The sequence below is a fragment of the Serinus canaria genome, chromosome 14 (assembly GCF_022539315.1).
Source record: "Serinus canaria isolate serCan28SL12 chromosome 14, serCan2020, whole genome shotgun sequence".
In the NCBI taxonomy this organism is placed as follows: Eukaryota; Metazoa; Chordata; class Aves; order Passeriformes; family Fringillidae; genus Serinus; species Serinus canaria.
Window position 1 is genome coordinate 9,230,399 of NC_066328.1, and position 21,431 is coordinate 9,251,829.

Below are 21,431 nucleotides of genomic sequence, written 5' to 3' on the forward strand. Positions count from 1 at the left end.
GATCTGGCAGTTGTATATATTATTTAGTCTGTATCACTGCCCTAAGCAGAATTTGCATGATCAGAGATCTGAGGCTGTATATTCAAATATACTGTAATGCAAGGAATCAGGTCCTGGTTGAAGTTTCAGAAAAAGGAACTTCTGAGGAACTTCAGGCATTTGTTCCATGGACAGACACAGAAAATGCGTTCCCAGGCAAGAAATATATTAAGTACTTAATAAATAGCTTGCTTATTTATTGACTTTTGCTTTTAAATACATCTGCTGCTCTCAATAAAACTTCCAGTTTGCCTGTGCTGTCCTCCCTGCAGGTTCTATCATTTTACAATGTGAGCCAAATGGGTGCCTTGGTGACAGGAATTGGCACCTGGTCACTGCACAGCATGAGCCCCAGGGAGCTGGCTCAGATGATTCGAGGCACAACGTCCCAGTACTTGTCTGACTTATCTCCTGCACAGCAACAGGGCATCCTCAGGAAGGTGATTATTAACTCCAGTCTGTGGCAGGTTCTCTCAGCACAAGAGAACCATAACTAGAATTGTGGAGCATGAATTAAACCAAGATATGTCCTTTAGCTCAATGGTTAATGGCTCTACTGCTTTTTTGCTGAACACCAAGTGTATTTTGAAGGCTCTCTCTTGGTTATTTCATTGGGGTTTTAATACTGTCGTGTTTTTCCTTTATCCTCTTAAGGGAAATATTACACAGAATAGAAAGAAGGGCAAATCCTATAAATCTAAGCATCAGTTCAGAAATGTCATGTATTTTTATGTTCCTCTTTTTAGATTGCTGCATCTGGAGATTTTTCTTCATCAGTGAAAGATATACAAGGAGCTTTCTTTAAAGAAGTCTCTCTTTCTGGTTTATGGAAGCAAACTGGATATAATTCCGCAATACTGAAAGAAAAAGAACTCAGAAGCAGCCAGGTAAAAATTGCAATGCAGTTCCCATTCCACTACAATGTCATGTGATGGGAGAATTGGAAAAGTGGTGTAATATATTTGTGTTCAAGGAACACAAGAAAGGAAGTAACTGCCCCAATTTTATCTCAACATGAACACCAAAGGGCATTTAGAGCCCAGACAGCACTATGAGACAATGCTATGGAAAAGGAAGCATTAATATGCTGAATTTAGGCCCCCAGGTTTCTGCCATGTAAATTTTCTCTTTCCAGTACTGCATATTAGACATTTGCATGTAATGTCCAGAGAGATGAGAGGTTGGATCAGATGATCTCCAGAGCTCCCTTCAGCCCTAAGTTTTTCAGTGGCTGTGGGACAGTACAGCTTTAACATCATCCCGTAATGCCAGTCAATGATGGCTTGTCTTGTGAAGAAAAATTTCAGCTAAACTGGATGCCAAACCTTTTGGTTGCTCAAGCTGGACCACAGAAGTACCTTTAGATAACATAAGAGTGCTCAGAGTACAAAAAACCTTGCAGTAGTTATTGTCTCTTAAAATTGGATTAACTGAAGTTACCTTTAATTGTGGTGGGTTTATTTTCAGGCTTTGTATCTGTATGAATTACTGTCCAAGGAAAACTATCTTGTTGACCTTCTAAGGTATGTACTGTATCTCTTTTGAAATGGGGTTTAAGACTAGTTTTGTGATGAGAACAACTTTGAGGTAAACAATATGTGGTTGTTAAGTATTGCCTTATGTTTATTTATTCCTATATATACAGGATAATTCACCTTCCTTATTAAAAAGGGTCTGCAAAACCAAAATGAGGCTCAAAGCATTGCAGAGGTTTGGGTGTTTTAAGGCTTAGTTGATATTTTTCAATTTGTTTGCATTTTTACTTTCAAGAGCCTTTTAATTACAGGAAATGGGAGAGGTGAAGAAACTGTGTCTTAGGATGGGGTCGTGGGGAGGAAGGACTAGATCCTGCTTAAATATTCATAAGATTGAAATTTGCCTTTCCTATCAGCACAGGACAGCTTGTGAAAGGAGTAACTTGTCAACTCTTTGAAAGTATGGACACAGACTTATTTTTAAACAGTTTTAAATTCTTTGAAAATAATCTTCATCTGCTTTCTCCATATCAGGTAAACAAACAAAAAAGACTTCTTGTACATAAACATACTACCCAATATCCGAATTAGGTAGAATAAAATTTGGTTAATTCTATTTTGTCTTCGGGTTTTCTGGGATCTTTTTTCAGAATCCTGTATGTCTCAACTTGTCTGTTAGCATATTTTATTTAAATCTTTTATGTGTGAATTGGTCTGTTATCATACTTCATTTTGACAATTTCATTTGTCACTTACAAATTGCAAGAAATTCCTACAGCCCTTCTGACTTGTTAATTCATGAGTAATCTGTTTGGAAATACATAGAAGTTTCAGAAACATACAAATGTTCTCATGTTCCCAAATATATAATGTTTCATCTCAGATGTCTACAAAAAGAAAACTAAAACAAGCCAGATAAAAATGCTCTCTGAAGATGATATGCACAGTCTTATATATGCTAATTTATGTATATGCTGCAATAAACAAGCCATATTTTTTATTCTTCTTCAAAACTGCTAGAGGTTTAAGATCCTAAATTTTTGTTGCCTTTAGGTTAATTGTTTGGCTTGGAAATTTTGGAAAGTCTCCAATGCATCCATTCCTCCCTTCCTCTTACTGGCGCTTCCGTGAGTTACATCTTAGTCTATCTTAACTTCTGAGAACTTTTCAAATCATCTCTTCAGTCCTAAGAGCACTGATGATTCAAATAAATGGTGATTTATCAGAAGTGGTCACTGACTGTAGGCAAAATCTGTCTCAAGTGAAAGTTGGTAATACTTTGTGTCTTCTAGTACAGTAAATTTTTGGCACATTGGTGGATTCTTTTCCCCCTAGGTAGGATTTTGTTTAGGTCTGCTTATTTGTTTAGGGGTCTTTTTGAGAGTGGATATATAAGACAAAACCAATGGATACTGCTGAAGCATATTGCTCTGTATGGTTGGAAACATTCCAGTGTGTTTCAAGACATTTGTGTAAGTTAGCGAAACTTCTCAGTGACAGCCTTTTTCCTTTGAAAAAAATAACTTGTGTATGTATGAGAACTCCTGAATTGTAAAATTTGTTAGCTCCTTCCTTCCTTTCTTTCTTTGTCCCTTTCTCACTTTCTGTCTCTCTTTCGAGGGGATAAAAGAGACTGAGAACCATTCTTTTTGTGGAATATTTTTAAATTGAAAAAAAAAAATATTCCATTTGAAAAGGCTCTATTCTATTTAACAACTATAAAATAATAATAGACTTTAATGCAAAGCTTCCCATAAACTGCAGTACTCAGTTATTTGGCAGCAATTGCATGTTGGCTGTTCAGGGCCATCAGAAGTTACTGGTGCTGTTGCCTACAGACCCTGGCAGGGCTGGGCCTGTGCCCATGTGGGCTGTGGCTTTATTTGCAAATGTTGTCTGCCATTCTGTGTGGAGAAGAGCATTTCTTTTTTTAATTTGGCAGGACTTTCGGATTTTGATAAAAAGGAAACCTACTCTAAAACGACTTGTGGTCCTCAGGCCACTTGCCCCGTTTTCATTCATCAGAGAATTATTCCTAATAAAACAGAGAAAGGGGAGAAGCTTCTAACCTGTTTCATATGGTGTTAAAGCATCTCAGAGCACTTTCATATACTTGCAACTACTTATAATTCTTAGCCATTTTTTGAAGTTCAGTTCATGTCCTTATGGACTGGAATGAGATGGATATTGAAGGAAGGTGAGGGTTAATTGCAATTTTTTTGCCCTGTCTGGGTCATGATTGTTCAAGTCCAGCCTTGTCTCTAAATATTTCTGTCACAGATTTCATGGCTATGGTTGTGGGTGTATGAAGGTCAGATTTGCATTCTGAGACCTGAATTCTTTCTGCAGTTCTGAGTACCTGGAGTACGTTACAGGCCCTTTGTGTGTCCCTTTCCTTGAACGTGTGGGCAAGACTGGAATGGACCTTCTGAACCCAAGCCTTCACAAAAGGGATGCTGTCCTGCAAAAAGTACAGGAGTGCTTGGTGGGTATGACTGAGAGGGGTCAGCATAGGAGGAGACACTGTGGAGGAGGAGGGAGTCACCACATGAGTTCTTCACCCATCCATCTGTATTTTTTGGGGGATTTATGAACTGTTTTAATTTTATAGTTTACTCCTCAAACAAACCTTTTTATAGCTTGCTTAGCAATTTGCCTTGACTCCATGCATGTTCCAAAGTGTTCTCATGAAATGTCATTGCTGGCCAGGACAGCCTGGAGCTTACCAGTTTGCACCTGGAGCTGCTCCCCTGGCTCCAAGCAGTGCCAGCCCAAGCAGAGCTGTTGTGGCACAGGAAGCTCCATGAGAGAGGTGGTGGTACGAGGAGGATTTTGTGATTTCTGCTGTTTGGGAGCTGCAGCACTCACCAATTTTTAGGGGAAATTAGTTCTTTGATGTAGCTGTGGCTATTCCTGTCCTTATACACAGTACCAGCTGTATAATCCCCAGTGTTTTGGCAGCTGCTTGAGAAACCCCTTAGATCTCAGCCTTCTAATACCAAGAGCTTGGGGCCCCTCTGCTGCAAGGGGCCATGTGAGGGCTGTGCTGCTAGACAGAACTGCACCCGCTCTGCAGGTGCACACACATTCTTTGTGTGTGATTCAGTATGGAATAAAGGATACTGAAAGCTCTGAGAAGTTCTTATGAAATATCAACAGTTGGATTGGTAAAACAAAAAATGTAAAGCAGTCTCAGCAAAAAATGTAGATTAAGTTGCCAGTGCAAACTGATGTGTCTTTGTTCCTTACAGCTTAAATGAGTTGTGATGCAGCTAAGTGGTACAGGGCAAGAGCCCAGGTTAGGTCTGCCAACATGGAAAATGCTTCTTGTTTCAGAACAGCTCCATTGCTGATGAATATGATGTTGACCTCCTTGGAAATCTAATCTGCCACTTACCTCCAGCCTTTCTACATGGCAGAATGTCCCTGAAGGCAATGGCAGCAGCCCTACATCAATTCAAACTTTGCCAACAGCTCAGCCATGAGCAGAAGATTGAAATTAAATACAAACTCCTCCAGTTATATGGGTAAGGTATTGGATACACCACCATGGTCATGCTGGTAGTTAGGCCATGCAAACACCAAACATTTGCTTTGCCCAGATGAACTGCAGTGAAACCAGCACAAAGCAGCTTCTGTCACTGTCCAAGTTCTTGTCCACTAGAATGACATTTCTGTTCTTGTGTGTAATGTGATAACTGTGGAACAAAATACAACCCCAGGGACACCCTGCATGACTTAAATCCCTGAGGAAAAGGAGAGAAAGTGTACTGTTTGAGGGGGGGCAGGAAAATAGGCTCACTGGCCTGGCAAGAGAAAGGGGTTACAAGCAGAGGATGGTGCAGGAACACAAAGAATGGGAAAATGGAAATGGGGCATTTGCTGTGCTGGTGTGAGGAGACAAGAAAAAAAGACTGCAAGGACCTGTGGCAATAGGAGAGAGCAGAAAACATGCAGAGGGATATGAAGTTCAAGCATCTGTAGCAGCAGAGTGGGCAGTGTGTTGGGTGTCACTAAGGACTCAGATTCAGAGGGCGAAGGGAACCTCACTGTTATCAGCCATGCCAAGAACAAAGCCATCCTCTATCTGGCAAAAATACACTGATTCTGTCTTGCATTTTCCATTGGAAGTATCTTGCTTTTGAAAAGGGAGCCTGGTTGCACAGTTTCTAACCATCCTTTCACCCCAAAGTTGGTCACTTGATCCACCTGATCACCTTAGATGCTGTTCAGCTTCCTGCTAGTTAGCATTTTTCTGTGGTAGGATAGCTGATAGCTGTATTTTCCAGCAGATCCCATCCCTGCATTGATCTTGATACAAATCAGTTTTATTGAATCATGGCACACTGTGCTAAATAAGATTTTATGTTATTTTATATCATTGAATTTTGAAGATATTTAAACATCCTCATAGTGGAGCAACAAAGCAATTAAAATTGTTTGTGGGGACATGAGATAGTAATATATTTCTTACTACAGTCTTCTGTAGGCTCTGTCAGGCTGAAAATAACTTATCTAAGTGCTTTATTAAGTCACCCACCAAATGGGTTGACTGGCATTTGTCAAATTTGGATGATGTTTCTACTTCTCCTTTGATAACCGTTTTGCAGGCTACTATTGCAATATGAACTGATGGAAAATAGTAAATTTTCTTTCAAAGAAAGAATTATTTCTCCTTTTTCAAACACTGTAATGCTAAGAACACTTGACTATTGAGGGAGAACTCCATCATCACCATATTTGAAGGGTTTTTCTGATTGTATTGTGAGTTCTGGTTATATTGTGTGCCCTATGTCCAGAGAAAATGCAATCTGATGCTTGTAGCAATGAATCATCACATTGGCATAGAATTGTGTTTCCTGTATGATAAAGTATCATAAACCCACTGAAGTTTTGGTATTATTTTTATTGTAATGTTCTTTATTAATACAAACTTTCAAAATATTTTTTCAGCTCCTCAAACAACTGGACAGCAGAAACAACATTAGATGTTGGACCATTCCTAGTTCTGCTGTCAAAAGAGGAGTTAAACATCCTTGCTGAAAAGGTATGGTTTTATTAAAAAGTTTTAATTTTTTAACATATATTTTAGAACTTGGAATTGTGAATGTCATAATGCAGTCTAAATTATATAACCTGAATGCTGAACTAGGTAAATAATTCTTTTGTCAAAGAACCCTGTGTTAATGTTTCATATATTCTTGACTCCATCAAAGAAATTTCTTCTTGAGAGTAATGTTACTATAAACAATTACTTGCATGTGTACAATGACAATTTTACAGTCACAAAGGAAAAAAAAGGGGCACTTACAGTGATACAGACTCATTTTTAGTACTTTACACCTTGCAGTGCTCTTTACTCCATCCTTCTGCCTTCCAACCATAAAAGTTGTGTTTCTTATCCTGTTATTAATGGGATCCTACTGATCAAATAAGCATTTACTCATGTGGCCTTTGCCCCAGGGCCAGCATAGCACAAGTAACAATATCTGATGGCCTCAGCATTGCACTTTGTAATTTCCCTGCCTTCTTTAGTTCATATAATCTTAATTTTTTTTATGCAGAGGAGTAAACTATACTGGAAGGAGGGATTCATTCTTCAGCAGAAATATGTGAGCACAGTCAGCAGCTTTTCCACTGGAGATAATGCTTATAATTGACCAGATAGAATAGGACTCTTCAAAGGAAGGGAAGGTGTCTAGCAGGGTGGAGGAGAGAGGGCAGAAAAGCCTAAAGAAGGCAAACAGGTCAAAGTTATATCTCATCATTTAATTGGGTCCCTATCCTCAATTATCTGGCAAATTTAAGACAAGTGAAATGAAGCCCAAATTAAAATGGTGGCACTCACTGCTGCAGGAGGGGCTGGACACAGACACCAATCAGCCAGTGCTCAGGTGTTGCCAGAAGCTGGGAGGGCACACAGGATGGAGAATCACTCAGAATTTGCTTTGTTCATAGTTTTTTCCCCCTCAAATGTGTGCCAATGACCTTTCAGTAGCAGCCAATTACTCTTTTCTGAAACATCTGCACAATGGGACAAGACTGAACTGTTCCTAAGCCCTGCTTTGCTAAGGTCTGCACAAGACTTTCTCTACAAATTGATTTGTTTTAAAAGGGAGAGGAGCCTTATTTATTCTTTCTTTCCTTTTGAAGTTCCCAGATACCATTTTACAAATTGCAAAGACAATTGGACCAGTTTCTTCAGCTGAAGAGCTCCTGTCAGCTGTGTTTGAGACTGTCTCCAACAGCACTGGCAGCATTCTCCTGTCTCTCAGCAGAGCTGGTCAGTATTGCCCTGGGGGCCTCTGCAAGTGCTGCCATTTGGGGCTGAGATGGTGCAACTCAAACAGACTTTGTCTCACTTTGTCATCAAATGCATTCTGAGATAAAAGTGAAGTATTGAGTCACTTACAGATTTTAGGATAAAACAGTGAGAGTCTTCATTCTGCTGCTCATCAGAGTTTGTATAATGCACTAACTGCTGAAACCTTCATTACAGGATTGCATGATTAAGCATTTCCTGGAATCCTTCTGAGTGTACAAAGGAAAAAAATTAATAATTTGAATTAGAGGGATTTATTTATTTTTAATTTTTTTATTTTTACTTTGTAATCTAATTGAAATCCCTTGAATTAAAAACCTGTGAAGGTGACAAGTTACTATTGTGCCAAAAGATTGCACATAGTTAATCCTTTGCCAGACATGAGCATATGGTGACTGATCTGTTCTTAAATCTGACAGTGGTGGCCCTGTTTTTCATGTCCAAATGGACAAAGTTTGCAATCATCTAAAAGGTATTTTAATTAGCAACCAAACTAATCTATTAGAATCTCTGGTGACAAATGGATAATTTTCTTTTTATCAGATAGATATTCTGACAATATTCTATTATTATAATAACAACTGTTCTTTCTCTTATCTGAAATTCACCCAGGCAGAATTTGTAAGTTGTGCCATCCTGTGCCATGGAAAACAGTCCTGCTGTGGGGGAAGCTTTTGAAAAGCACCAATGGGAATTTAGACCCAAATATATTCAAGGAGTTTGATCTTTTCTGCGTTTGTGTTTGAAAATCTCCCCCTTGGTTCTCTGCCTAGCAGAATAGAGGTTCAAGCTCTCAGCAAGCCCTGAGCCACCCTGGAAATCCATCTGCTTGTATGGCAGGAACTCTGAATGATGACTGTGTGTCTCTGGAAATGACTTTTCCTCTTACAGTGCTGTCTATATTCATAGACAGAGAGAGGTGGAGGGAGTTCTGAGGGTTGTGTTTTTTCATAGTCTGAAACAAAACATGACCTCACTTGATCGGAGGAGTCATTACACAATCATCAGGCTCTAAAAAAAGCAGGACTGAGCTGGTGAAATAGTAGGGGATTAGTTCACCTGCATGCATGAAATTCACCCTTCCTTCAGCAAGTAAATCAGCAGATTACAAGCCAGTTTCTTTAGACATGGGCCATAGGACTGAAGATTCAGCAGCAGGTATTTCAGTATGCCTATGTCCTTAAGTGTTCTTTTTTAAGCCTCTGTATCTACATGAATCCCAAAGACTTCTCTAATCAGCCCAGCTCATGTCCAGTGCAGTTGCAGAGCTCTCTCACCTGCATTGCAAGAGCAGTGCCAGTGAAGCTGAGGGTCTTTGTCAAAGGATAGGTTGGTTCCAAGGCCATGGAGGCTCCTCAGTCTTCACCTGGGGTGCACAAGCTCAACTGGGGTAATCTGGGAGATGAGAAGTGGAAGGATTGTTTGTGCTACTCCAGGAAATGCTTCTGCAGCCCAAACATGATACTGAACTTCTGTTACCAAATATCTCATCAGCTCCAACCAACTCACACAGTGGTTTCAGTAAGGAGTGAAGTTTAATTACTTATTTGTAAATCACTGAAAAATTGAGTATTATGAAAATTACTCCAGAATAGCATTAAAGCTTTTCATGCCACCAATGCTATTCTGCATTTCTCACAGACCAGTCGTGAGCTAATGTTAATAACAGCAGCAATTACCAGTGACAGAGTTCTTGCATCTGTGTCTATATCAAGATTAAAAGCAAAGGTTTCAAGGTGCTTAAGGCAAGATGGAACATGAAAAGCAAAATTAGGGAACTATGTATCTGAGATGCTACCAGAGGGCAGTGGCAGTTTCTCACCACAAGCACTGAGATGTTATAATGTGTGTATATATATATATATATATATATATATATATATATATATATATATATGTGTGTGTTTTTCATCAAGCTAAATCTATAGCAGAAGGAACAGCAAAGTGGCAGCATCAGGTCAGAAATCTAATTAGTATTTCCCTCTTTAATTGCATCAGTGTATCTGGTGTGTTAAAAATTATAAAATCAATGGGTTTTTTTCAAGGACACCTAGTCATAGGTTTTCATGACTTGGGGAAGGGAGCTGCACTGTGTCTGGATGGGCAGTATTTACATGAGAAAAGCTGACCTTCTGCAGCAGGGGAAAGGGAAACAATGCAGCTTCACAAGAGGGAGGTAAAGGGAGAGCAGAAGATCAGCTGGTACAGTGGAAGCTGAGCAGCATTTTCATTTGCTCAACAGATTCAATCTTTTCAGTGTTCTACCCACTACTGCAGCTTCTTTTGATGCAAATAAATCCCTCCTCTGCCTCCTTTCAAAGTACAAATCTACTTTGTACATCCTCACTTTAATTTATTTATCTGGGGGAGCTTAGCTGAGGCACAGCATCTGTGAAATTCATGCTTTTTACTGGTAATGACTGTATCCAAAGACATGTAGGGATTATTTGGTTTAGATAATTATTTAATAAGGTTTTCCTAAATTAGTGACAGGAACGGGAGCAGTAAACAACCACATCAGGATTTTTATTTCTGCTTTCCATCAACATTAGAGGTAGATTATGTCAACAAAGACTAGGATTTGTTAAAAAACACAATGGAAACTGTATGGTTTGATGATGCATAGGCCTGGAACCTGACTGTAAATAAGATTTTTAAAGCAGTTTGTCTGTCCAAACAGTGCTATGGTGAGGGTACAGCCCTCTCTAGATCCTGACATTTTAACAACAGTCTTGACATAACCAACAAGCACCGTGCTTCTCTGACACATCCAGCTTGTCTTCACCTTGTTTAAATGTCAGGCAGGTCTTACAAGACATATATCTCTATCAGGCCTTGCGGAGTGCAAGGACCTCTCATGTCTGTTACATTCTTGCTGAGTTGGATCCACTGTTTGAATGCGATGTTTATTCAGCTGAAGCTCTTTTTGGTGAATTTCCACCAGGGTCATCCCAAACATCTGCATTTCACTCCTGTTGAATCAAGGCTTCTGGCTTAAACTCAGAACAAGCTCTTGCCTGGGTTTTGCCTTTAGAGAACTAGACTTGAAAGAAACTTGCACGATACTGATAGTTTTATATTCAGAACATTATTAATATAAATATTTTTTAATTTTTCAATTACAAAATAATTAATTTATCAATATCACATCAGCAGAAGTAAATTTTTATAGTCTGTTGATCTCTTAAATATCAATATTGCTTTGATTTATTTTGTTGTCTCTTTGATGAAAACTCTTGTTATTTGACCTTTTTCAGATTGCCTGAGAACCAGAGCTCCTTCTTCAAATGAAATCATTAAATTAGGAGAAGCAAATGTCTTTTGGTCAGTTCAGGAACTGAAATGCATGGATCCAGGGACTTTTGACAAAAATGTGGAACTTCTTGGGGGTGTCTCAGGTTTTAACAGCTCCCAGCTGACTGCCTTGAAGGAAAAAGCCAAGCAGGTAACTATCCTGTCTGTGAAGGAAAATTAAATCTGTAATTTGATTTGGTGTTATTGAACTATGCAGTTCTAAAATAACTGTGCTATGTCAATGTCACTACTGCCACAAGAATATCTATGGTTTATTGGAAAAATAATGTGAGGTGGTGATAGAGGACTATTGCCCTTGCTTTAGAGTCAACAGGCAAGTAGTTCTGAGCTATTGGCAGCTGAAAAAGTGAAGTGGTTTTACTTTTGAATTACTTTTCTGCTTGCCTCTCACTTTCCTTTCATAAATGAAAAATCAGCAAGCAGTACTAGGGGCTGCTGATTGCCCTGCAGAGAATTAAGCTTGGCATGTTAAACTGTCTACGTGGATGCTAAATATAGCTTACAGTGGGGTAAACCCAATGACTGAAAGGCAGTCGTTGGCTGAATAAAGCTCCTTTTTCCACCTTCTCACAGGCAGGGACAGACCCATCAGTGGGAAATTTTAGGGAGGAAAAATCCCACCTACATTCTGTCTTTACCAATAGCACAATTGGACAGAGGTCTGTGATGGGGGCAGGTCAGCACTGTGCCTGGGTCTGGGGCACCAAGAGAGCTCTGAGCAGCCCTGCCTGAGACACAGTGGGCTGGCAGAGAAGTCAGACTTTGCTCCATGCCTATTGTCATTGCACTTCTCCCTGGGGTGACCTCCTCTTGCTGCTTTGTGGTTGCCTGCACTGCCAGGGAATGGGCAAATTCCCAAACATACTTTTAGTTCAGCAAGAAAAAGCTTTAGGGTGCAGTAAGACAAATTGTTCTGGTTGCAGAAAACTCAGAGGTGAAGAGGGTACTGCCCCAGCCTGGCTTCAGCTTCCTGTCAGCAGCATCTGCTGGAGGTTATCTGTGCTCTGCTTCCATCTCTGCATGGCTACTCTGTAATCCCCTTCTGTCAAAATGATCCAACATGTAGAAGTCCTTTTTAGGTTCCATCAGTTCGTTCTGACAGATTGAGGTTGGGAAGCATCTACCAGTTGCAGTTGGCAGCAAGCAGTACAGAGTGCAAGAGGCTTGGAGACCTGAGGGCTATGACCTCTGGAGGAAAGCAGGAGCAGGGAGCAGCATGGGCCTGGGCAGCATCTCCTTAAACCAGCAGCTGCAGCCAGCAGTGGAGCTGACCATGGATTTTGGGTAAATAAGGCCAACTGTGCAATTTTTAGCAGTGAAGCTCAGCTTTTAAAGCAGTGGAACTGCAGGTGCCTGAAGAGAAGTGGCACTGCACAGATTTCTGAAAGCAGATGGTGACTCTGCAGTTGTGTCTGCTGCCTTGTTGCAGGAGGACAACTGCAGCAAATGTATTCTTCCCAAGTCAGCTTCCCTCTGTCAGCATGGACACATGTGGGTAGGAAAGGGGGGGAAATGTAATCCTAGAAGAAAATAAAACCAGTGCTCACCTGCCATAGTGAAAACTACTATTCTTTACAGCAGTGCAATATACTGGTGTACTTACAGAGTGATATCAGTTGTGTGGAAATTGCTAACAAGGTTGATACACTTACATTTCTGGCTATATCCAAAGACTCACAGATCTGTAGTGCACTGAATAACAGTATATTCTGTCTATGAATGTTTGTACAGATTTCTGCTAGACAAAGAAGACTTCCTATATATTAATTTCAAAATGCAATGTGGTGTTACGCTGAGCATGAAGCATGAGAAATGAGACAGTACAGGCAAAGCTCTTTGAAATGATATGCATAGATGCTGTTATATTATTAACATCTTTGATTAAAGGTTTCATTAAGCCTGAACTATTCATTGTTCCAAACTAATTCAAAAAGTCTAGTTATCAGATTGTATCTTAATGAAAGTATTAGCTCACTTGTAAGTGGAAGGTCTCCCAGCTCTGCAGCAGTGACAGCTCTATGGATCTGTAGTTCTAGGTGAATGAGGACAAAGGAGTGTTTCAGTTTCATGTGTTGTGTTATTTATATCCTTCTGCCTGAGATTTCACCCAGCCCTGTCAGATAATACTATTTATGAAGTACTTCAAATTCTGTACTTTATGGCCTAGATCAGGAAACAGACACTTGGCATTTTTGCCTGCATGTGTTTCATGTATCTCTTAAGCTAGAGAATTAAAAGCATTAAAATTGGGCTAATGCTTTTTACTATCTATTTGCTTTGGAAAAGATTGAAGTTTCCCAGACTTAGACCCTTTATGACATTGTAAAACCAGCATAAAAGATCTGGTGGAAACTCAATTGGGAGGTACAAATCCAGCAATGCATATCTTAAACAAATCCTTAACCTGAGGGTCATAGCTGGGAAAAGCAGCCTGGCAGCTGAGGCTGCTCTGTGCTGGATGTGCAGAGCAGAGAGCCTGCAGCTCTGTGTAAGGAGTACTTAATTTCAGACATCCAGATTCCTGAGCTCTATTTTTATATTTTCTGGAGATTGTACAGCTCCATGTCTATCTGATGGTGCAAACACTATTTAGTAGGCATCTGCAGAGATGCTCTTCAGCAAGTCCCTATTAGCTTTGTCCTTTCTAACTTTTTGAACAAAACTTAAATTGTAGCTATGTCAAAAATGGAGTAAATATTTTTCTGACTCAGATGGTAGCCCAGCCCTGGGCTTTTAGTTTTAATTTTCTAGGTGGAGTTAGCAGCATGATGTTATACTAGAAACCTGTCATGCATTCACTGACACAAAGCAGAGTTGCTGAAGTACATGAGAGCTTTGAAGTGAGCATTTTTTTAAAATGTGTGCCTGGCTTGTTCAAGTCACTTCCTCCAGCCAAAACCCAGTGTCTTTCTCTGTGAAGGCAATTGGCAACATCCAGGGAGATACTGACCACTGTCTACAGTCTTCTACCATTGTCAAGAAAATGTAATTGACAGTTCTGGCCTCTGAAAATTCAGCTCTTGATGGACTTTTATTATTCTTTACTCAGGCAGATCTTTTCCTTATACCAAAATTTCCTTCAGGCTGCTCAGTGACAGCTTTTCAATCACTGTAACTTTATCACAAATAAAGTTAAAAGCAGGGGAAGTTGTCAGTTTAAATACATTGGTACTGGTTTAGAAGAGCCCCTGCTTATTTCTTTGGGTTTTTTACAAAGCTTTACAAATTTAACTGTATCTGTACAAACACTTTAAATTATTTTTTTATTTTAACATTTAATGAACACAATCTAGGAATCAGGACTTTAGAAACTGGTTCTTTGTCTGTATTACTTCATTCCCTACTTTGTCTTTCCTTGTCAGTGACTGAGCCAGGGTGATTGGTCACAAAAGGAACTTAAAATCAGTTCCCTGGAGTGATTGCAGCTGGGAAGAAGCCTGGGTAGTGCAGGTGCTGCTTTCTTGGCAGTATAACAGTCTGGATCTAGGCACAGGTTCCCATTTTTATTGTTCTTAGTGGTTTTGCTCCTACAGCCACACTTCCTATTCTGACTCATCAACAAATCCAAGCTGTAAAAATTGCAGTATTTTTAGATGAACTAATCATTATTGGTATAGAACCTCAAAAACCTTCACAATACCTAAGTTCTGCCTTTTGTGTGCAAAGAGGAATATTCAGGTTTTAGGACTTTTGAACCAAGGGATTTGAGAATGGTGTATATAGAGGAAGAGTCATAATGACCTAACAGATATTAATGACTCTCATCTAAAGGTTTGGGGGTTGCTGCCAGACTGGAGGAGTTACCAAATCATCTCCCTGGGCCGCATTGCTCTGGCACTCACTGCACAGGAAATCACAGAGCTGGACCTGCGCTCCATCGACACCATCTCTGCTCTTAGTCAGCAGCCAGGGTGGACTCTTACCCAGGTGAGTGAGTGAGGTACTGAATGTACTCCTGGTGAAAGGCTCTGGATTCATGCCCTTTGGGACTCAAGCCCTGGAATTGCCTAGAAAATAGATCCAGAGACCCACACTACTCCCTGGTGCTTTTCTGACGCTGTGACCCCAGTGAAAGTGGCCACAAAGGTCAGCACTGGTGTCTGCTGGCTGGGGCTTCCTTAAGGAGGTGGCCAAGACAGCATCAATCACTGTTAATTGGGATGGGGATGAGTGTGTTCTTTAGCACTTGTCCACTAAGCAGTGGAAGGAGGTGAGCAGCTCCTCTCACACTGTCCCTGGAATAGACTCTACTGCTAGGAGTACTGCTAGGAGTCCTTCTTAAGAACAATAACAGAATAGGTAGTGTGCCCCAACCCCAGCATCCATTGCCCTAGAAGGCCTTTATTAGCACATAGACTTCTCTCATGTTCCTTTCCTTGAATAACTTCTAGTTAGATCAATGAGACTTTCATAATAAGGGTTAAAACCTTTTATTTATATAAGCAATTGGCAGTGTATTTCTGACTTTGTGGCGCATCAGGGCTCTGTGGCTCCACAGAGGCTGGCATGGTGGCAATTCTGGAGGAATATCACAAATCTGTTTGATAGATTCTTGTTCTGAAGGGCACCATGATAAGGAGGCACTTGGGAGGATTTTATACAAACCCAGTTTGCTTTTGAGGTTTCCTGCTGTCAGTAAGAGTAGTAAGTTAAAAGAGATTCATCCTGCTGAATTTTAGTTGTCTTAAAACCTTGGCAGCTAGTTAAGCTAGTTATTTGAAGCTCAGCATTGTGGATAGATTAGGAAATCTTGGAAGATGATTGTTTCTTTCACTGGCTTTGGAGGATGTCTTGGTGGCATGCTTGAGATGGGCTCAGTTTTTAAAGGATTAGTTTAAAATGAGCACCATCCTAAATTACTTTGGCTTGCAAAGGCACTTTGGTACCAATATCCCATTCATATCTGAAAATTAATCCTTGACACAGGTCACCACTCATGTATGGCACTTAAATAAGACAAGTCATCCTGAGTATTAAAAATAATAAAATTACATATTGATCCCCTTAGGTATTTAATGTTTTCTTGTAGCAATTTAACTGACTCTGTGAGGCAGTCCAGCACCATTTCTTGTGGTGAAGGCTTTCCCTGTGACCTGGCAGAAGAAGTACAGAGTTTTCACACTCTGTAACCGTTTGCATTTAGCAAGTGGTAGGGTAACAGTGCCCTGGTTTAGTGTCACATGTAGGTGGTGACAGTGCTCCTCCTGAAGGCCACGACCATACACTGGGGAGACTCAGGATATATATTTATGCTCCATAGCTTCTGGTAAGATTTCAATCATCTAGTAACAAACCTTTCAATTCTATTTACTCTGTTCATGCATACTATTTTACTGCTTTTGTAGGCAAGAGCTATTTTACAAGGTTTTCTAGATGACTCTGGCCAGACCATCAGCACATTAAAAAGTTTTGATTTAGTTGGATTAGGAGCTGTTCTCTGTGCTTTGAACTCCACAGAAATCACATCCATAAGGACTGCTGAATTCAGGTACTGCATTTTATATCTAATGAAATATTTATTAGTTACTCTATTGATAAAATTTATTGTGCCATTTTTGTTCCATTAAGATTTGCAGAGCCTAAAGGACACTATTTTACATTTTAAATGCTTTTAGAAAAGCAGAAGGCATGCAGCAGTTGTTTAAAACATGTTCTTTTATAGTTTTCTTCTGCCATTTATGTCCCACCATTTAAGTATTGCATCAAGAAGTACAGGGTTTTGCTTAAAACCTGAAATATTTGTATGCAATTTGTGCACATATATTTTAAATTGAAAATGGGCTTTACAGTCTTCTTACAGCAGGCTTAAGTATATTCCAGGCCCATTTAGTACTCCATGTAAATGCAGCTTGTAATGATGACCTTGTTGCCTTTTGCAGTGCTGCAGTTGCAAGAATTGGCCTGTTGTTTTGTAGCACCCCTGTTCTGAGGCAGTTTAAGAAGATGACAGAATCTGTGTTTGGTGCTGCTACCAGCTGGAATGGCTCTGTTTTACAGGAAATTGGTACTATAGCAGGTAACAAAGCTACAACTCCAGATGGTGGTGGTTGTGAAGCATTGCTATTAAGAGATGGGTTCACCTAGCTGGGGATTTTTGTAGACTGGCAAAAGACATTTCTTCCAGAGAGGAGTCACCTGCAGGGACAGAATCCAGCAATTTCAGAAGCACTAAGGAAAAGTCATGGGATTCTCTGTAAGGTTCTGTAAATCTGCTCAAACTGACCTTGGGAAGCACAGCCTGCAGCTACTTGGGTCCTGTAAGCTGGAAAGGGTAAATCAAGGAGAGCAAAACCTATCAGGAGTCCAGACCCAGTGACTCTCTGTGAACCAGGCTGTACTGGAAGGAGCTGTGCTCTGGCTGCCCAGGTATCCTGCCTGGAAAGAATGGGCTGTCCAGGGAAGAGCACAAGGGCAGGACTGGCCTGGAGTGATACTTCTCCAGAGTACTCTTGCAGCCTCAGAGCCCTCCTGAGCCAGAGCTCACTCCCAGTTTTGTTCCTGATTTGTTTCCCTGTTATCACTTAACTGCACATTGAACCCTCATAATTTTTAGCATCCCCAATGTCTGTGGCAATGATTCCCCACCATAACCACCTAAGTGCTGAAGAAGTCACTCCCATTGCATGATTATGCTCCCTAACCACAGATCAGAAGAGACTGTGAATGAGCATTCCCTGATAACATTGCTTATGATTTTATAGGCTTTTATAATTTACTTTTCCAAGATAAAGTAATTCAGGTAGAGTACTTTCCGTGTCAATGGCTAAGGTCAGAGGATTTGTAATGCTGAAATATAATGAAAGATACAAAACAGAAAGAATCAGTATCTCTCTATATAACACCCTGGAATAAACCATTTATTATATATTTTTTATAAGTGCTTAAAGTTTATATTACCTTAAAAATAAATGTAATAAAAATAACATGAATTGAGTTTTGTTTCTATTATGTGGGTTTTTTAGGTGGTTTGAATGAGGATGAATTAAAAGCTTTTGATAAAAGCTTGATGCCATATTTCCAGCCATCAGCAGTAAGACATATACCTCCTGAAATTTTCCAAGTAAGAGCTTGATTACTGAAGAAGTTACTAAATTTCTATTGTTTTTACTCTGGTATAAATAAACTGCAGCACTGATTTATAGGTTTTGGGTTTTGGAAAAAATTTTCTATGGTCTGTTAAGTGAGAGACTATGAAGGATCTGGAACACTGGAATATTAACTTTCAGCTGTATCATCTGTATTTGTGATGCCCATGAAATATGCTAGACAAGCTTTATTCATCCTTCAGAATGCATCCCAAAGAAATAGCAAGTATCACAAAACAGGGAATGGACACTGTATCTTCCAGCATTTGATTCAGATCTGAATTTTTGTCTCTGTTTATTAACATTTGCAAGGATGCTGTAATAGCTACAGATTTCTCTGCTGACTGTGCAAGAGCTGTTTTATTAACCTGAAATCTGGCACCATTCTCCCAAGTTAGCTCTGAAAAACAGATTGTGCAGGCAGATACAGATCAGAAAGGAATTACACATCTAATTACAGCAGTCCTGAATGTGGACCAGAAATTAGAACAGGGATCCTGAGATCATTGCCCCTGACTTTCTTTGACTTAGTGACAAGATTAATACTCTGCCTGGGCTGGTCTCTTTCAGATGCTCAGGCAAGCAATGTACTTATGGGCAGTTGAGCTAAACAGAGAGTTAACTGTGTCAGCTCCCATAAAAACCTCCTTGAGCACTAACTGTGCACAGTACCACTGACAGTTCAGATAAGCCTAAAATGTCATTACAGAAACTATTTTTTTGCAAAACAGCTCTATCTCATCTTGTAGAATTTCTAACAAACAACATTTTTGTTAGTAAGAGTAGTAATGATACTACAAAAAGTGATTAACAAAAAGCAGGGTACCTCTTTGGAAGAGTTTTCTGTATTTGAAAGATTCAAAGAAGACTTTGCTTTTACACAGGTTTTTTATGGCCTCATTTTGCAGCTGTATAAATTATTCAGATTTTGATTTATGAAAAATTACATTGTATTATGGACTTCAAGTGGGTTAAGAAGATGTTCAGTTCAAAATGTCTGAACCTGTAGGCATTTCCATGAGTTTGCTGAGTTTAAATCAGCACACCATTTGGTAGACAATGAAAAATGGGCAAGGGTTTGCTCCATCATCTGACCTACTTGCAAGGGGAATTTTGTCTTTCCAAAGCAGAACCTGGTGCAGAATTGTTGCAAGAAAAAAAGGCTTGTTGTGTAGGAGAGTTAAAATGCTTGTGACTGCAGAATGTTAACTAGAACTAAAGCAAACCAGCCTGTTCAATAATGCAGGCTTTACAAACTGCTTAATTGCTATATGATATAGGATAATTACTGTAAGATTATGATTGCCATGTTTAATTTTTAAATTTAATATGAACAAACTGGGGAGATTTTCAATCTAAAAGAGAAAACTGAATAATAAGATTAAAGCATGGGGTCTTTTCATCTCATTGCTCTACTGCTAACTATAATCAAAGGTCAAATGTAAGTTCAAGTGAGGTTGCTTGGGAGCAGAAATAAGAGGAAATAAATGAAAACACAAAAGGTTGCACAATACCATCAGTCTTTGAACAAATCAGAAAAGAAATGGCTGGAAAATTAAACTCCAACAATATATTGAAGAAGTGTACAATACAGTGCTGGCATAGAAAGCTTCTCAAGCTGTCAGCTGCCAGCATCAAAGAGAAAGGTGACAGATAGATGAGTGGTCAGGGAAGTAAATGAATACAGAGGATTCTTTTAAGCTCTGTTGAGCTCTTTTATGGCAACACAGTGTTGAAGGCTAATGTCCCTCATTCCAAATGCAAGGCAGTGCTGACTTCTGATTCCTTACCTGCCTTCTATAATTGACAGCCTAAGCCAATTTTCTGTCTTTTGTTCCTCTCAGGCATTGTCCCCAGAGCAAATCGCAAACCTGGGCCCTGAGAACGCCGCCATGGTGACAGGATGGCAGCGGGAGCACCTGGATGCAGCACAGCTCCAGAGCCTGGGGCTGGCTCTGGATGGAGCCAGGAGCAGCAGCCCAGGGACACAGAGCACGGCAGGATCTCCTCAGGAGGAACAAAGCCCAGCTCCCGGCGGTGAGTGGAGTCCTGCCTGCTCCTGCCTAGGGGAGGGGCACACACCAGCGGGGTGTGAGGGCTCACAGCACGCACCAGGGTCAGGCCTCTCTTCTGAGGGTGCGTTACAGTGAATTTACTAATCAGCTTCTACACTCGTGCCTCAAATCACATGCCTGACCCAGACAAACAGCCAGGAGGATGTTGGATTTACCCACAGCAAGAGGTAATGGAGGAAGACTGTCAGATGGCATTAGCAGCTGTCTAGTAGCACAACGCTGTGCTAAGCACTAGCTTGTGTAAAAGGTAGTCTGAAACAGTGAGCTTTTCCTTCTCCTTCTTTCACATATTCTTTGCCTAAATGTAAGGCAAGGGTCTCCATCTCTGGACCTTCAGGTCAGAGCCTTTATGTGCAGCAGAATGTTGTTTGCAGAGGTGCATGTGGGAAAGGAGGTAGTACTGGGGTGGGTAAGCAGATTGTAGGGCTATGGAACTTTTCCTGCCATTCCCATCCTATTTGGAAATAAAGCCTATTAGTACCTATACTTCAGTAGTTTAATCTTTTACTTCTTCATATTTCAGTTTATACTGGGCAATGTCAATGGATGTGTTACAGTGAGAGAGTTTGCACATAGTCAAGACAATGTGCAAACTCTTTTCCCTATCAGACAGCAAATATTGTTGTTTCCAGTGACACCAGCAAGACATAAGCTGTTGGAGGAGAGAGAGGGAAGCTGAAATGCTGAAATAGAAGTAAGGGCAGCTAAATTGCTATGATGCCCTTGCTGGAATTAGAGCAGGCCTTCCCAGAAGCACCTGGGAAGTGCTCTTAGCCCAGCTCCCTCTCACATATGACCTGTTCCTGCTGGAGGTCTGCCAAAGGGAGGAATTTTCCAGGTAAAGATCACCTGAGTTGTTGAGCTTCTTGTCCATTGTTCCTGTCTCCCTATGAAATGCTTCTCTTTGGAGCTGTGTATGTTAAACTGGAAATGACATCTCTGGAGGGCTGAATGTAACGAGGATTCAATTGCTGCGATTTGCTGCACCTCTTTGGAGTGGTGTAGATAAGACTTCTAGGCCTGAGCTGTAGCTTGACACTAAGAAATAAAACCTTCTGCTTTCCAGGTGCTCCTTGTTTGAGTGGCTTCGGCATCTGGCTGTGTGCTGTGTTTACACTGC

At 40.3% G+C, this 21,431-nt stretch overlaps 1 protein-coding gene across 1 annotated transcript in view; it reads left to right on the forward strand.

Annotated features, from left to right (window-relative positions):
- Positions 1-20,871, forward strand: part of OTOA (otoancorin) — a 31,590-nt gene extending 10,719 nt beyond the window's left edge. The window contains exons 13-28 of the mRNA XM_050980166.1: positions 312-479; positions 786-926; positions 1,507-1,562; positions 1,931-2,048; positions 2,568-2,641; positions 3,864-3,999; positions 4,851-5,041; positions 6,468-6,561; positions 7,668-7,797; positions 11,094-11,281; positions 14,923-15,078; positions 16,497-16,639; positions 17,031-17,167; positions 18,114-18,211; positions 20,081-20,277; positions 20,835-20,871. Coding sequence (XP_050836123.1) covers positions 312-479; positions 786-926; positions 1,507-1,562; positions 1,931-2,048; positions 2,568-2,641; positions 3,864-3,999; positions 4,851-5,041; positions 6,468-6,561; positions 7,668-7,797; positions 11,094-11,281; positions 14,923-15,078; positions 16,497-16,639; positions 17,031-17,167; positions 18,114-18,211; positions 20,081-20,277; positions 20,835-20,871 — 2,064 coding nt within the window. The remainder of the gene's footprint in view (positions 1-311; positions 480-785; positions 927-1,506; positions 1,563-1,930; positions 2,049-2,567; positions 2,642-3,863; positions 4,000-4,850; positions 5,042-6,467; positions 6,562-7,667; positions 7,798-11,093; positions 11,282-14,922; positions 15,079-16,496; positions 16,640-17,030; positions 17,168-18,113; positions 18,212-20,080; positions 20,278-20,834) is intronic.
- The last annotated feature ends 560 nt before the right edge of the window (positions 20,872-21,431 follow it).